At 51.3% G+C, this 14,625-nt stretch overlaps 1 protein-coding gene across 1 annotated transcript; it reads right to left on the bottom strand.

The window, feature by feature from the left end:
* Window positions 1-840: 840 nt before the first annotated feature.
* Window positions 841-10,943, bottom strand: FGF23 (fibroblast growth factor 23). Its single transcript, XM_006172032.2, has 3 exons — window positions 10,465-10,943; window positions 4,639-4,742; window positions 841-2,657 (listed from the first exon to the last, which is right to left on the bottom strand). Exons 1-3 carry the CDS (start codon window positions 10,673-10,675, stop codon window positions 2,217-2,219), a joined length of 756 nt encoding a protein of 251 aa, XP_006172094.1. The 5' UTR covers window positions 10,676-10,943; the 3' UTR covers window positions 841-2,216.
* Between the last annotated feature and the right edge of the window lie 3,682 nt (window positions 10,944-14,625).

Here is a 14,625-nt window from a genome sequence, read left to right as displayed (position 1 = left end):
CTATGTGGGAGTCCAGTGACATAGCCATTATGCTATCTGCTGGTCCCCCACATTCCCTTTTATTCTCACATTCTGATGTGCGTATTTGTAATAAAACAAATAGGAGATGCTAACAGAAGCTGAGATAAATTTTATTTTTCTTTTAAACAGAAGAAAGGAAAAAGGTGGGGTTACAGTTTTTATAAATATCTATAAATACAGAGTAATAGGCAAAAATCTTCCAAATAAATAAATAAATATTGCCACAAGCGAAGGGGCAGAAGAAGTCAGAGGGGCTGCCTTGGCTCTGCCAGAGAGAAGCCCCCTGCTGGTGGTGTCGAGTGTGAGCTTACAGTTCTCTACCAAAGTCTTTCTGGGGTTTTCCATCTAGGTATCAGTCCTGGGGAGCCTCCAGTAGCTATTATGCAGGATACTATCCGCAACAGGGAACGAAAACTATTGAAGGCACTATGTGGCATGATTATATACTATTATACACCGCCTTAGTGCTTCCGCCTGAAACCATCGAGTGAAAACAGTTGTTCGTTATTTCTCTGATGAGTAAAAAGTATGGGTCAGATTCTAAGTCTGGGTATATGATGGCAGCTAAGAAAAAGGGTGCCGGGAAAGAAGCTGCTGTTCGAATCTCTGCTTCTTGTGAGTGTCCTGCTCTGTGGGTGGTGAATTAGCACAGGTAGGAAATCAGGGCCCCTCTGCAGGAAGAAACTGTCCCGGAGTTATGGCCGGATCATGGCTCCCATGAGGGTTAAGGTCAATCCCGCCTGCCTGGCGCTCCTGGTCTGTCTGCTGAGTGGTCCTGTGTTTCTCTCCGGGGAGTGTGTGGGCTCCTGAGCCTGAGAGCTGTCTCCATGTAATGCCCCAACAACATCCAAGTGGCCGGGACGCAGATGTGCCAGCCCACGCGTGTGTTAACTCGCCCTATAGCCACGGCTGCAGAACTCTACAGCGGCAGAAAGGCCTCAGGCGGCCCGGTGGTGCTCTTCATCACTCTATGACTGGGGGCTCTGGTTATGGGGCTTCTTCCTGAGTCCTTGATGCCACCTCACTTAGAGAAAAGTACACAACAGTTCAGTCCGCGGAAGACCTAACCCTGAGCATTCTCAGAGCCTCCAAGCCCCTCCTTGGTCACATTTTTGCAGTTCATCCAGAGTGGATTACTACTGAACGTGGAGGTAGAGGCTTAAAAGCTGCATAGGAGAGTTTGAATTCATCGGGTTTGGCAGAAAAGCCATCATGTATTTTTTCTACGCAAAAATGATCGTGGCTTTTCTGACAATCAGCCATTTCCTTTTCTTTTTTAGTGAGCCAGAGGATGTGCTCTTGCCAGAGAGCACACCCCACCATGGGACTCGGTCCCACAGTTCCCTTCCACTTCTTCCAACTTTGGGCATGCATGTACATGTGCCAGCATAGTTTTCAAGCTACTGGGGAGAGGATTCAAACTGCAGTCAGCCACGTTGGAGCTGGCTCCCTTAACCACTAGGCAACAGGGCCAGTCCTTTACTTCCATTTTAAAAACCAAATCCTGGGCAGGGTAGGTTCTCACAAGTGGATACTAGAGCTATTCCTCTAAAGCCAAAGGTGCATCTGAGGGGTGAGGCTGTGTCACAAGCCACTTGGAAGGGAGCAGGGTCCTTCTGGGTCCTTGGGCTCCAGCTGCTGGGAGGGAGTGTGAGGCAAAGGGAGCCCACCCTGCAGGGAGGCGGGTCTTCTACCTCCGTTTACCCAGCATTCTCCTAGTCAAGTTCCCACCAGCCTACCACTAGTCTTTTTGTTCATGGTACCTTACAAACTCAGATGCCAACGGATCCTGCAGGGAATGCGGACACACAGCAAAGGAGAAACCTCTGGGCGGCCTCTTCGCTACACCTTCCTAGTGAACTCATTAAAGCTGCTGCTGCTTTTAATTACAAAGAAAGACACAGAGAAGAGAAATATAGGAAAACATTCCTTTTCTCCCTCTTAATAAAGGAGGAATTTCTTGTTTACCTGTTGGGGTTTCTTATTCAGAAAGGTGGAATACGGGGAGCAGGGAACGTAGTGAAACCCAGATACTCAGGCCCCAAAGGCTGAATCTCGGGGGACCTCCTGGGGGAGGCAACGGAGAGAAGCAGCTGATTGCAGGCATCGCCCCAGCCCTTTTCCCTGGAGCATAAAGACTGCTGGCCGGTGAAAGCTTGCCGAGAGGCGGGCTGGGGAAGACGCCGGGCGCTTGCCTAGATAAACCTGGGGAAGGGGCGGCAGCGGTCCACGCCCAGCCCGCCCGCGTGCGTGTTCACCCTGTTGCCCCTGAGCACTCCCAGGGGGTCGCTGGCCACCACGCTGTTGTCCTCGGCACTCGGGAGCTCCTGTGAGCAGGAGGCGGGCGCCGGGGTCATGCGCGGCCGGGGCTTCAGCACGTTCAGCGGGTCGCGACCCGAGTTGTCCTCTGCGCTGCGGGTGTGCCGCCGCGGCTTCGGGGTGTTGAAGTGGATGAGCGGGATCTCGTTCTTCCGGGCCAGGAACTGGGAGTAGGGGGGCGGGTTCGTGCCTGGCACGAAGGCCCTCTTGGGCCGGCCCAGGCTGACCAGGAAGTGGTGCTGCGGGTGGTGGTAGACGTCGTAGCCGTTCTCCAGGGCGCGCTGCCGGAACCTGCAGCTCTCCGGGCTGAAGAGGTGCTGCAGGGGCGACAGGAGCGTGAGGCCCAGGCCCGCCCAGCCTCCTCCGGGCCAAGGCCAGGTGTGCATTGAGTCCTCCCACCGTCTGCCAGGGGTGGCCTGTCCCTTGGTTCCCTCCAGGGCTCAGGCACCTTTCAGGGAGTGGCGGCCCCTAGGGCTTCATCCCCGCGCCCGCAGACCTGGGCCTGCCTGGCCCCTGGCTTGCTTGGCCAGGCCTGGAGAGCCCCGGGAGCCCTCTGGTTCAGGTTCCAGAGGGAAACTTCATTTAAATGCAGCAACGTCCTTCCCGCGCTGCCCTCTTCTGGCTGAAAGTTGGCTTGGCCTGGGTCGGGCCCCTCTCCACCTGGTGAGAGGAGCCCACAGGAGCCTGTGGGGTCAGTAGGGGAGAGCACTGATGGGCGGCTTTGCACTCGGCCAGGGTGCTGGGTTCGATCCCGTGCTCCTAAGACCTTCACATATTACTTCGTTTAATTCTCAAATTCTGCAAGTGAGTGTTTTTTTTTTTGGAGAGGTTTTTGCTATAGAGAGACAGAGAGACAGAGAGACAGAAAGGGAGAAGTCACCCCCCCTCCCCCCTGGGGATGGCCAGGCCACACGCAATCCCACGCAATCCCTTGAGTTTTAAACCACCGGGTCCGGGACACAAACCGCGGTCGACTATGTGGGAGTCCAGCGACATAGCCATTACGCTAACTGCTGGTCCCAGCAAGTGAGTGTTTTCTAGACGGGATGTATACGCCTTGATGTGTTCAACAGACTTTCAGTTAGTTACCTATTATTAATTTAGTTCATTATCAGCCCATCTCTAAACAGGTGTGTCTGCTCTAGCCCATTCACTGTAGGTGCTGAGACCCAGCAAAAAGCCTCTGTCCTCAGGGCCCTTCTGCTAGGAGACACCCCCCCCCCCAGGCCCCCCCCCAGCCCAGAAAAGTAGTGTTACTGTTTCAGTGTCTCGGAATGCCAGCGGCCTTTAGTTGGGAAACCCTCTGCTGGTCAGTGCGCGTGACCAGGTGTCCCCGCTGGGCACAGTTAGGAATCTTTAACTGGAGGCAGCTCCACAGGAGAGGGCGTCCCTTCCAGCTCACTGTTCCCAGGGGAAGAAACTGGAGTTTGGACAAGTGAGGGGACTGGCTCGAGGTCACGACTGGTAACAGAATCAAGAAGAAACCAATGACTCCTCACCCTTCTAATGTACTTTACAACATGAATTGATGCGCTTCAAGGACCTCTGACTGCAAACCTGGTACAGTGCTAGATCCCTAAGTGAGGTCCAATGGCAGGCGGCCAAGGCTCAGTTCTAGCCATGTTTAACACGTGGACTGAATTGGAGTACTCCGTGAGTACTCACCTACATACACGGCAAAGAGAAACTCTGGGACCAGGAGGTGCTGCTGGACTCCCATGTAGTTGGCCATGGTTCGAGTCCCAGACCCGGTGATGTAAACATCTCACGCCGGGTGTGTGTGCCCCAAATCCCAAGAGCAGAATGGATGAGAAGGGACTGCAGTGTAGCCGTCCCCCCTGGAGGGGTGATTTCTCACTTTTTCTGTCTCTCGGGTGAGTTAATGCACCCTATAGCATGAATCTCTCAAAAAAATTTTGTTCGAAAAAAAGAGAAACTTGAAGATAGAAAGGTCTAAGTTCTGTGAAGAAATTAGTACATTGTTTGGGGACCAGCAGTGGCATAATGGCTATGTTGCTGGACTCCCACGTAGTTGACCGCGGTTCTCGTCCTGGACCCAGTGGCTTAGAACTCACCCCGGGCGTGTGTGCGTGCGTGCCCAAGATCCCGAGAGGAGAATGGAGGAGAAGGGATTGTGGCGTGGCCATCCCCCTGGGGGGTGATTTCTCGCTTTCTGTCTCTCTGTCTCTGTCTGTCTGGCGCACGCGCCCTAGAGCGAAAACCTCTCCAAAAAAAAAAAAGAAAAGAAAAGAAAAGAAACTAGTACATTGTTTGAGAGCAACACAAAAAGAAACTCACTGATCCGAAAATGTTGCCCCTGAAATCCATGCAGAGGTATCTCCTGCTCATCACGCCCGTGATCACCGCGAAGCCAGCCTCCTCCGGCCTGATCAGCAGGGCACCTGCGGAGGAGACCAGCCAGGTCAAGGACCTGCTGTGCAGGCACCTCCAGGCACCCCTGGACGCCACTCTCTGGGACTGATGTCAGGTGGGGACGACTCCACCCCGGGCTTCCTTTCCGCTCTGCAGCCTCGTTTCTCCAGACCGTCCCCACCAGCCACGCCTCTTCCTGTCCACGCCCTTGCCTCTGTGGGCTCCCCGACCCCCAGCCTCCTCCTACCCGTGCGTGGCGTGCTCCCCTCTCCGCCCGGACTGCCCGTAGTGCTGACTTTTCCTTGGTTAATACTCATCGCTTAAGGTAATGGTCACATTTTCCGAGTCTCTGCTTTGGTGATTTTTCCATCTATTGGGTTGTCAGAAAAGTCACGATGCATTTTTCCATAGGAAAACATAGAAAAAAACCCTTTTCTGACAACCCAATATACTGAGACGTCTCTCAAGGCTCCAGCTTGTACACATGAAGAGTCCCCCTTGCGGGCTGTCCCCTAGCACAGCGGTTGAGCACTGTTCATTGAAACCCAGATCACCTACGACCAACTAGGGTTGAAATCCTGGCCCTGGTGGCTTGAAAAACACACCAGGCATGTGGACATACATGCCCCAAATTTTGACTGGGTAGAGGAATAGAGAAAAGGAGATTGTACAACAGCGTGATCGTGGTCCATTGTGGGTGGACTCTCTCTTCCCCCTGCCCTCAGCAATGACAAAAGCAGACTGATTCTCCACCCAGACGGCTGCATAACCCACTGCGTGTCCAGACTGCATTGCTGTTGATCCCCGTCTCCCTTGTCCACTCACTGCAGACTCTCATCCTCCAAGGGCAGGCTCAGATGTCACTGTCTCCGTAATCAGAGTGGCTCGTTCCCTCCTCAGCCTCAGCCTGATGCCCACCCGTCTGCTGTATGTCACTGTCTCCGTAATCAGAGTGGCTCGCTCCCTCCTCAGCCTCAGCCCGATGCCCGCCCGTCTGCTGTAGCACATGCCACACGTAAGCTGCAAAGCTGGTGCCTTTTTTACAGTGAGCCACCTTGGAGCAGAGGGGGTGTTTCTTACACCGATGGGTACCGGGGAGGGTGGCATTCTTCTTTCTGGGTCTTTGCCACTGTGTCCTTTGCCCTTTTCTCACTCCATGGTGCCCTCCAGGTGCAGTCCCTCAGGGTCTTTCCATGTCCTTTCTCAGCAATCAGTCTCCAATGCGGGTTTGAAACCCATCCGCACTACCTGCCTACACCACCTATAACAGACAGCAGCTTTATGTGTCAGCCCTGGAAGACAGGCATTTCAACAGGTAACAGTGATTAGTTACATAAATAAAGCCCGAAGCTTTCTGTTTTTTGTCTTTTTTTTTTTTTTAAGTAATTTGCTTTTTAAAAAATAATTATTTATTATTTATTTATTCACTTATTTTTAATTTGACCAGAGAGAGAAAGAGATAGAGAAAGGGAAAGTGAGAAAGCTAGCCACCAGGTCCAGGGATTTGAACCCTGGTGGGCCATGTGGGAGTATCCAGCGCCTTAACCACCACGCCACCTACTGGTCCCAAAGCTTTCTGTTTTGTGGCAAGGGGTGATTAGATAAGAAATTGATAGAACAGGAGTACTGATTCCAGAGGCTTTTGCCCTAGATGCTGTCTAATTTCCTGACATTTCTGTAAAAATCATTCTGTAGGTTTTGGGGGCCGTTTCCGTTTGCCTACTGCAGAGTTTGCACATGCACCTCATTTTACCTCCCAGCCACCAGTGAGGCAGCGCAGTCGGGTTCTCATCCCTCCTCTGTAAAAGGCAGCTTGGAGAGACTGTGGATGCAGCTCCTCTCTGACTCTGCGCAGGCTCGATGTGAAGCCCTCCGAGGACAGGGGCAGGCAATAACTAGACACTAGCTGAGTACAGAGCCAGAAATGTCCTGAGGCTGACATGAGGTGGGACAGAGAGCACGGGGGTGGAAGCAAGCCCGAAAAGAAGAGGGAAAAAAAAACAAAGAGAACTAATTCCTTAGTTTCAAAGTCTGGCTGTGTGTTAACCCTGAAGGAAACTTCTGGAAGGTGACTTTGGTTGTGGCCAGCATTTGGCATGGTGGTTAAAGCGCTGGACTTTCACATAGTCAGTTGAGGTTCAAGTCCTGGACCTGGCAGATTGAAACTCATTCTGGGCACATGTGTGTGCATGCCCAAAATCCCAAGAGGAGAAAGGAAGAGAAGGGATTGTGGTGTGGCCATCCACCCTGGGGGTGATTTCTCACTTTCCCTTTCTCTGTCTCAGTCTTCCTCTGGCAAGTACTCATGTCCTAGGGCAAGAAATCTTAAAGAAGAGAAAGGAAGTGGCGTGGGGTATGTGTACCTAGTGCAGCAGATGGTGAAATTCCCCGAAATGGGGTCCACCTAAGGCGCCTCAGTTCATGGCTCATTTTGTGGTTAATCCTAAAGAAACACAAGGAATGTGTAAGAAGTAGTTTTTGTCCCCTTCCTGATTTGGTCTAATTGGAAAAAATTATGTTCCATGCCAGGTTTTAAGCTGTTGTCTTCTAAGTTAGTAGCAGCAGCAGCAGCCCAGATTGTGAGTAAGGAAACTAAAGCACGATTCAAACGCAGCTCATTTCCAATGGGGAAGAGGGAGGGAGTAAAAAAATACCAGGATCTAGAAAGCGGTGGTAACCAGGAAAATAGATGTCTTTTTTCGGCTGTTTCCATGAAACGAGGATGTGGGGAGTGGAAGATGGTCTTGTTCCCAGGAGAGCCGGTGATTCGGGCGTGGGGAAGGCTCTGACCGCAGAGCTTTGAGTCCCGGGGGAGCTCAGAGTCGCATAGAATCTCTTTGTCAAGATGAACAACCCAAAGTGATTTGGATACCTAACTTCCATCAAAAATGTGTTGAAGCAACATGATCCCACGAACCAGATTTCCCTGGTAATGTGCAATTAGTCAGGAGGGAAAGAACCACCCACTGACCCTTTCCCACCAGTGTAAAAGCGTTCTTTACATTCATTGTTGAGGGAACTGCAGACCTTCCCAGGCTCTGTTCCCTGTGCTCCCTAGCTACATGCTTCGTTTCTCGCCTACTTTGGTAACTTTTGGGTTCTTCTCATCTTAGTATATACTTTTTTCCTTCCTTCCTTTCTTTTTTTTTTGTAATACACATGATAACTAAAGACTACAAAAGATAATGTAAGCTAGGAAACATAGGTCTCTGACCCTGATCCGTGTTTTCTTCCCCAGGTTGGGGTGCATCTTCCCAAAGACACAAGCTTTGCTGGTGTCCATAGACCTAACAAAATCACATTTCTATGGAGAACAAGTTGAAGTCGGTTCAGTTTATTTTGCTGCTTCTCAGACATTTCAGTTCACTCTCACTGCTGCTCAGTGCATCCTCTGGGCCGATGCTGGGTGGGCGCTGGAGGGAAGAGGTCTCCCACTCAGGCCGCCCACTGTGTAGGCTGAGCTCCTCGACTCTGCCCACCCCAGCCAGCCTGCACTTTCCTTCCTTCCTTCCTTCCTTCCTTCCTTCCTCCCTCCCTCCCTCCCTCCCTCCCTCCCTTCCTTCTTTTCTTTCTTCTCTTTTTCTTCCTTCCTTCTTTCTTTCTTTTCCATTTCTTTCTCTTTCTTGTTCTTTATTCTTTCTATCCTTCCTTCTTTTCTTCTTTATCTCTCTTCTTTTTAAGTGCCAGAGGGCACTTGGATTTGCAAGAGACACAGAGACAGAGAGAGGGAGTGGGAGAAGCCACCCCCATGGGACATAGTCACTCTGTAATCCCTTCTCCACCTCTCCATCCTATTGGGATTTGGGGCATGCACGCACATATACCCAGTGCATGCCTTAACCTGCCAGGCCAGGCTTCCAACCACGGAGGGCCATGTGGCTTCAGATCTCTTGATTACTAAGGCTAAAGGCCCTGCCTTCTACTCTGTTTCTTGTTTAGGGGAACATGTCTGAGGGGGGAATTCCTTGCAGCAAAGAGATCTCATGATTCTAGGCAAGTTTGGCTTTCCTTTTTTCTTTCTTTATTTGCATCGAAATAAACTTGTAGTTTAACTCCATTTTCCATGAGCTGTTTGATGACCTCTTTATAATCTTGCAGTGGAAGTCAGGGTGGCCCTCAATGACAGATACAAAATTGTATTTCCTAAATATCTGCTAATGACTAGGGGACAAGAAAGGGTACAAGGCATGGAGTCCTTGCAGGCTCTTTTATTCCAGGCCCAGTTGAGCTCCTATTAAATATCTGTTGACTGAGATGAGTGACATTGTGGATGGAGCAGGCATATACAGATTTATTCCAGATCTTTGCCATTAGAGTCAAACTGGGCTTCCATGACGTTGGCCCCTGGGCCTTGCTATATCCCCTTGAGTTCTGGAACCTGTTTGGTTTGGAGAAAACTTTTCTCTCTCCTTTCATTCCCTGTCAACACCCACTGAGCACATGAAGAGGTTCGAACTGTTACTTTCAAGCTCCCAGGTTTAAGGATCTTAGACTCTTAGGAGAATGCCTGCACACAGCGAAATGACTGTTGATTACAGCACTCCAGGCACATCCTAATTCCTATGAGAACCTTTCTTCAGTTAGATAGAGACTGTGATTACTGGTTTATTGTGAGTTGGTCCGTTTTGGATCAGTTTGCACTTCCCTGCATCTTTAGAGTAATGTTTACACTTTCTCTTAGAGTAGAATGTGTATCTCTTTTCGACACCTGTCTTGGCTCTGGATCTTAGACTCTTAGGAGAATGCCTGCACACAGCGAAATGACTGTTGATTACAGCACTCCAGGCACATCCTAATTCCTATGAGAACCTTTCTTCAGTTAGATAGAGACTGTGATTACTGGTTTATTGTGAGTTGGTCCGTTTTGGATCAGTTTGCACTTCCCTGCATCTTTAGAGTAAGAGTAATGTTTACACTTTCTCTTAGAGTAGAATGTGTATCTCTTTTCGACACCTGTCTTGGCTCTCACCCCATTTCCCCTTACACTGAGCTCAGGAAGGGGCCTCCTTTGAATCAGAGCTAATTGCTACAGTAGCTTGCGCTCTGACTTTTCCAAACCTAATCTATGAAGACATCCTAGCTGTCTCATGTTGCTAATGAGATCCCAGCTGGCCTGGCTTGCTCCTGATGGGTCACCTTTCAGCCCCACAGAGGAGGATCCCCACCCACACTGGGCACCCTTGGTCAGACACTCCGAAACACATACCTGGCTGGACAGTCTACCTTTAATATGTTTTCAGGAGAGTTTTTATACTGCCAGAAAACTAGCACCTCGGAATAGAAAAAGCTTCTAAATTAACCTCTTGCAATCCTTGGAATCATTTAGGAATCTCCTTTACCTCTTCCCTGGCTAGCCCAATCCAAACGCTCATAACCTAAACTCGGTGTCTACTGGTTCTGTCTGGCCACCTTTCTTCCTAGACTTTAAACCAGAAAGAAATTTCTGTACATTTTTGGAGCCCTTGAACAGGGCAAAAGCCAAGTGGCTCCTATTGTGGGAAGAGGATTTTTGGTTCAGACAAATTATTTGAGTTGAGAGAAATCAGAAAATACTAATTAGGGAGGTGGCAGAATCGCCATCCTATTGTTAAACACACACACACACACACACACACACACGTACATGCGTGCACACACATGCTCCTGAGCTGGAAGCTGGGTTAGCCCTCTGGCCTACCCTGAGGTCTCCTCGTGCCCCCGTGGGTGGACAGCAGGAGCGCTCCCCTCGCCCCAGCGGAAGCCCGTACTCACTGTAGACGGTCTGCTGAGGTGTGCCATCCACGCGGCCGTCCTTGTGGATCTGCAGGTGGTAGCTGTTCCTGGCTGTGGCTGTGTACAGGTGTGTCAGGCCGCCCCAGCTGGTGCCGAGCAGAGGCGAGGTGTTGGGGTAGGCTCTGACCAGGCCCAGGCTGCAGACGCTGCAGAGGACACAGACCCACAGCCCGAGGCGGGTCCGTAGCATCGCTGCGCTCTGAGTGGCTGGTGCTGAGTTTGAAACCTGACACTCCTGCCCTCACTGTGGGCCTGTGCCTTGCGGGCTTTTCCCACTTCTTCCTTGCAAGTGGCCGGTGTGAGGGTCCTAGGCTGGATTCCTCCTTTCCCCCCCTGGACTTTTAAAGGGTAGCAGTATGACATCAAACAGGAAAAACTCCCCTGTCCACATCCTCTATGTTGTAATCAGCCCATTTGAAGAAAGTGCCGAGACCTCTGAGGCCCACGGAGGCACGTCAGCTACACACACACACGCACACGCACGCACACATGCACACACACTCACACACCCCTCGAGTTCAAGCCAACGTTGCAAAAAGTGGATCATGTGTGGGCAAAACTTATCTGCGGCGCTGGGTTGTCTGTTGACCTGTCCCATTTCCACCAGGAAATGTGAAGGCAGCCAGGGGTTCCAAAAAAATCTAGCTCTGCTACAGCCCGCCTCCTGGGCAGTTCTTCTCCCGTGGAGTCTACTCATTTCGGGTTCCTTAGTCCTGTAAATCCCAGTCAGCAAGTGTGTCTCTGGAGCTACCTCTGAGTGCAGTATTAGGTGGGTAATCATGAAGTACAAATACTAATTAGGGAGGTGGCAGAATCGTCCCGTAGAGTTTAAACACACACACACACACACACACACACACGTACATGCGTGCACACACATGCTCCTGAGCTGGAAGCTGGGTTAGCCCTCTGGCCTACCCTGAGGTCTCCTCGTGCCCCCGTGGGTGGACAGCAGGAGCGCTCCCCTCGCCCCAGCGGAAGCCCGTACTCACTGTAGACGGTCTGCTGAGGTGTGCCATCCACGCGGCCGTCCTTGTGGATCTGCAGGTGGTAGCTGTTCCTGGCTGTGGCTGTGTACAGGTGTGTCAGGCCGCCCCAGCTGGTGCCGAGCAGAGGCGAGGTGTTGGGGTAGGCTCTGACCAGGCCCAGGCTGCAGACGCTGCAGAGGACACAGACCCACAGCCCGAGGCGGGTCCGTAGCATCGCTGCGCTCTGAGTGGCTGGTGCTGAGTTTGAAACCTGACACTCCTGCCCTCACTGTGGGCCTGTGCCTTGCGGGCTTTTCCCACTTCTTCCTTGCAAGTGGCCGGTGTGAGGGTCCTAGGCTGGATTCCTCCTTTCCCCCCCTGGACTTTTAAAGGGTAGCAGTATGACATCAAACAGGAAAAACTCCCCTGTCCACATCCTCTATGTTGTAATCAGCCCATTTGAAGAAAGTGCCGAGACCTCTGAGGCCCACGGAGGCACGTCAGCTACACACACACACGCACACGCACGCACACATGCACACACACTCACACACCCCTCGAGTTCAAGCCAACGTTGCAAAAAGTGGATCATGTGTGGGCAAAACTTATCTGCGGCGCTGGGTTGTCTGTTGACCTGTCCCATTTCCACCAGGAAATGTGAAGGCAGCCAGGGGTTCCAAAAAAATCTAGCTCTGCTACAGCCCGCCTCCTGGGCAGTTCTTCTCCCGTGGAGTCTACTCATTTCGGGTTCCTTAGTCCTGTAAATCCCAGTCAGCAAGTGTGTCTCTGGAGCTACCTCTGAGTGCAGTATTAGGTGGGTAATCATGAAGTACATAGAGACAAGGGGGCGGGGGGGGGGAGGTCCTGCAAAAAGCTCACGGACGATGCATATTGTGAAGAAGAAAAAAAACCAAAAACTGTGGATTCCCAACACTTTTCTACAGCAAAATAAACTTGGACTTCAATTCAGATTGTTCAGGACCTCTTGAATTCTCCTTGTCCACGGTACTGTGAGGTGGATGCTATCCCCCGAGGTGCACCCCCACCGCTCCAGGGAAGATACTGAAGTCGAGAGCAGGGACACAAGGACAGAGGTGTCACCTCGGGAAGATGTCAGAATGGGAGGAAAGAAAACAAAGCCTTGAGGCCACTAAAAGTGGAGAGGTTTAATTTCTCAGCCTCCCTGGTTTGGACTACCCAGGGCACCTTAGACTGGGCATTCCGGTCTCCACTAGTCCTAGCTGGGAGGCCTCGTGAGTTTGGAGGGCTGCTGGGACACACAGGGAGTCAGAGCAGGAGGGCTCCCAGGAGCAGAGGATAGCACGGCATCCCCACACTGAGCACCCGTGCATGAGCGCCCGGCTGTGGGACTGGTGGTTTCTGCAGATGCTGCTCAGGGTCGCACCCCCCGGGATGTGACATCTGATGGGGGTGCGTCCGGGGGGCATGCACTGGAACTCGCAGCAGAGAGGCACACCAGGTACTGCTCTTCAGCTTCCCAGGTACAGAGTTTAGGCCATGAGCAGCCTCAAGTCAGACATCCTGGCCGATGCTGGAGAGAGCGAGATAGGGAGCTTCCTGAACGGGCTCACACCTCAGAGGAGCCGGGGAAGTAAGGCCGTGGTACACGGCATGTGTGATGTTACAGGTGTGGGCGAGCAGAGACAGACCCATGACCCAGCCTCGTACAACCTGCCGTCATTTACCAACCATTTTCACAGCTGTTAGCTCACTCAGGCCTCACTGCCGCTCTGCGAGGTGGGCACACCTGACACTGCCCGTATCTTAATACTAGGCAAGAAGAAACGGAGAGCTTTGGGTTCAGATGTCTAAGGTCACAGATCAAATAAATGGTTAAGTTAGGATAAGGCCTTTTAATTCCCTAGGCTTCTTCTTCAGCAAGAATGACAGTGACAGGGGCCAGCAGGCGGCGTGGTGGTTAAGGTGCTGGATTCCCGCAAGGCCGACTGCGGTCTCAGTCCTGGACCTGGTGACTTGCTTTCTCACTTCCTGCCCCCTCCCCTTGTCTATTTTTCTCTCTGGTGAGTGCATAAGCCCTGTAGCAAACTAAAAAAATAAAATAAAATAATGATAAATACAATTTAAAAATGATAGGGACCGCTCGCAATATTGACAGCTCCTAGTCCACGTCTGTTCTAAGCGCTTTACTTGTAGCGATTCATTTCATCTTCGGAATACCCGTCGGTGGAGGTGCTGTTCTTTCCTTAACGTGGATGAGGAATCCGATGTGCCCTGTTTAAGAAACACACCCAAACACAGCAGCTAACATGTGGAGCAGACTGGACTTGAATTCAGACCTCCGAGCACTTTGCAGGATGTCCAAACCCACACGACAATGTTAGCACTCGAGCTACAAGAGCTTAGGGCTTAGTGGGAAAGCACAAATTAGCAACGAAGCAAAACCCTCCTCGGGTTTTCTCTAGCAAACCCAGGTCTTCAGCAAAGATGTGCCCAGGACCCTGACGGGGAGAATGGAAAGATGAAGGGTTGTGGCCTGGCCAGGCCCCGCCAAGGGGTACTTCTTCTCTTTCTCTCTTGTGCATGCACGTGTGCTCTTTATTCTAAATAAAAATCAATAATTTTTAAATGTATCGATTTCTAAAATTTGCTGTAGGGAACACGCACTTGCAGGAGAGAGACAGAGACAGGAAGGTGAGAAGGCGTACTTGGGTTGGGGGGATGGCCAGGCCACAGTCCCTTCTTCTCCATTCTCCTCACAAGACTTTAGGTGCACACGCACACATGTTCAGAGTATTTTTCAATCCACTGGGTCCAGAATTGAACCACACAGCCAGCCATGCGGGGTCCATATCTTTCTTTTTTTTTCAAGAGAGATTTTTCCTACAGGGTGTGTGCACTCACTGGAGAAACAGAGAGAGACAGAAAGTAAGAAATCACCCTGCAGAAGGGATGGCTATGCTGCGGTCCCTTCTCCTCCATTCTCCTCTTGGGATTTGTGCACACGTACCCTGCCTGAGTTTTAAGCTGCCAGATCTGGGACTTGAATGTGGTTGACTACAAGGGAGTGCAGCGACGTAACCATTATGTCATCTGTTAGTTCAGCCCCTGTGGGGACGCAGGGATCCACTATCTTAACCATCATGGCACTGGCTGGCCCAAAAAATACTTAAAAAAAAAAAAAGCCGGGGGG

This window comes from Tupaia chinensis, unplaced genomic scaffold (genome assembly GCF_000334495.1).
Source record: "Tupaia chinensis unplaced genomic scaffold, TupChi_1.0 Scaffold150288_1, whole genome shotgun sequence".
Taxonomy (NCBI): domain Eukaryota; kingdom Metazoa; phylum Chordata; class Mammalia; order Scandentia; family Tupaiidae; genus Tupaia; species Tupaia belangeri.
The sequence above is the reverse complement of the archived record's forward strand: the minus strand, read 5'-3'. Positions and strand labels throughout refer to the sequence as shown.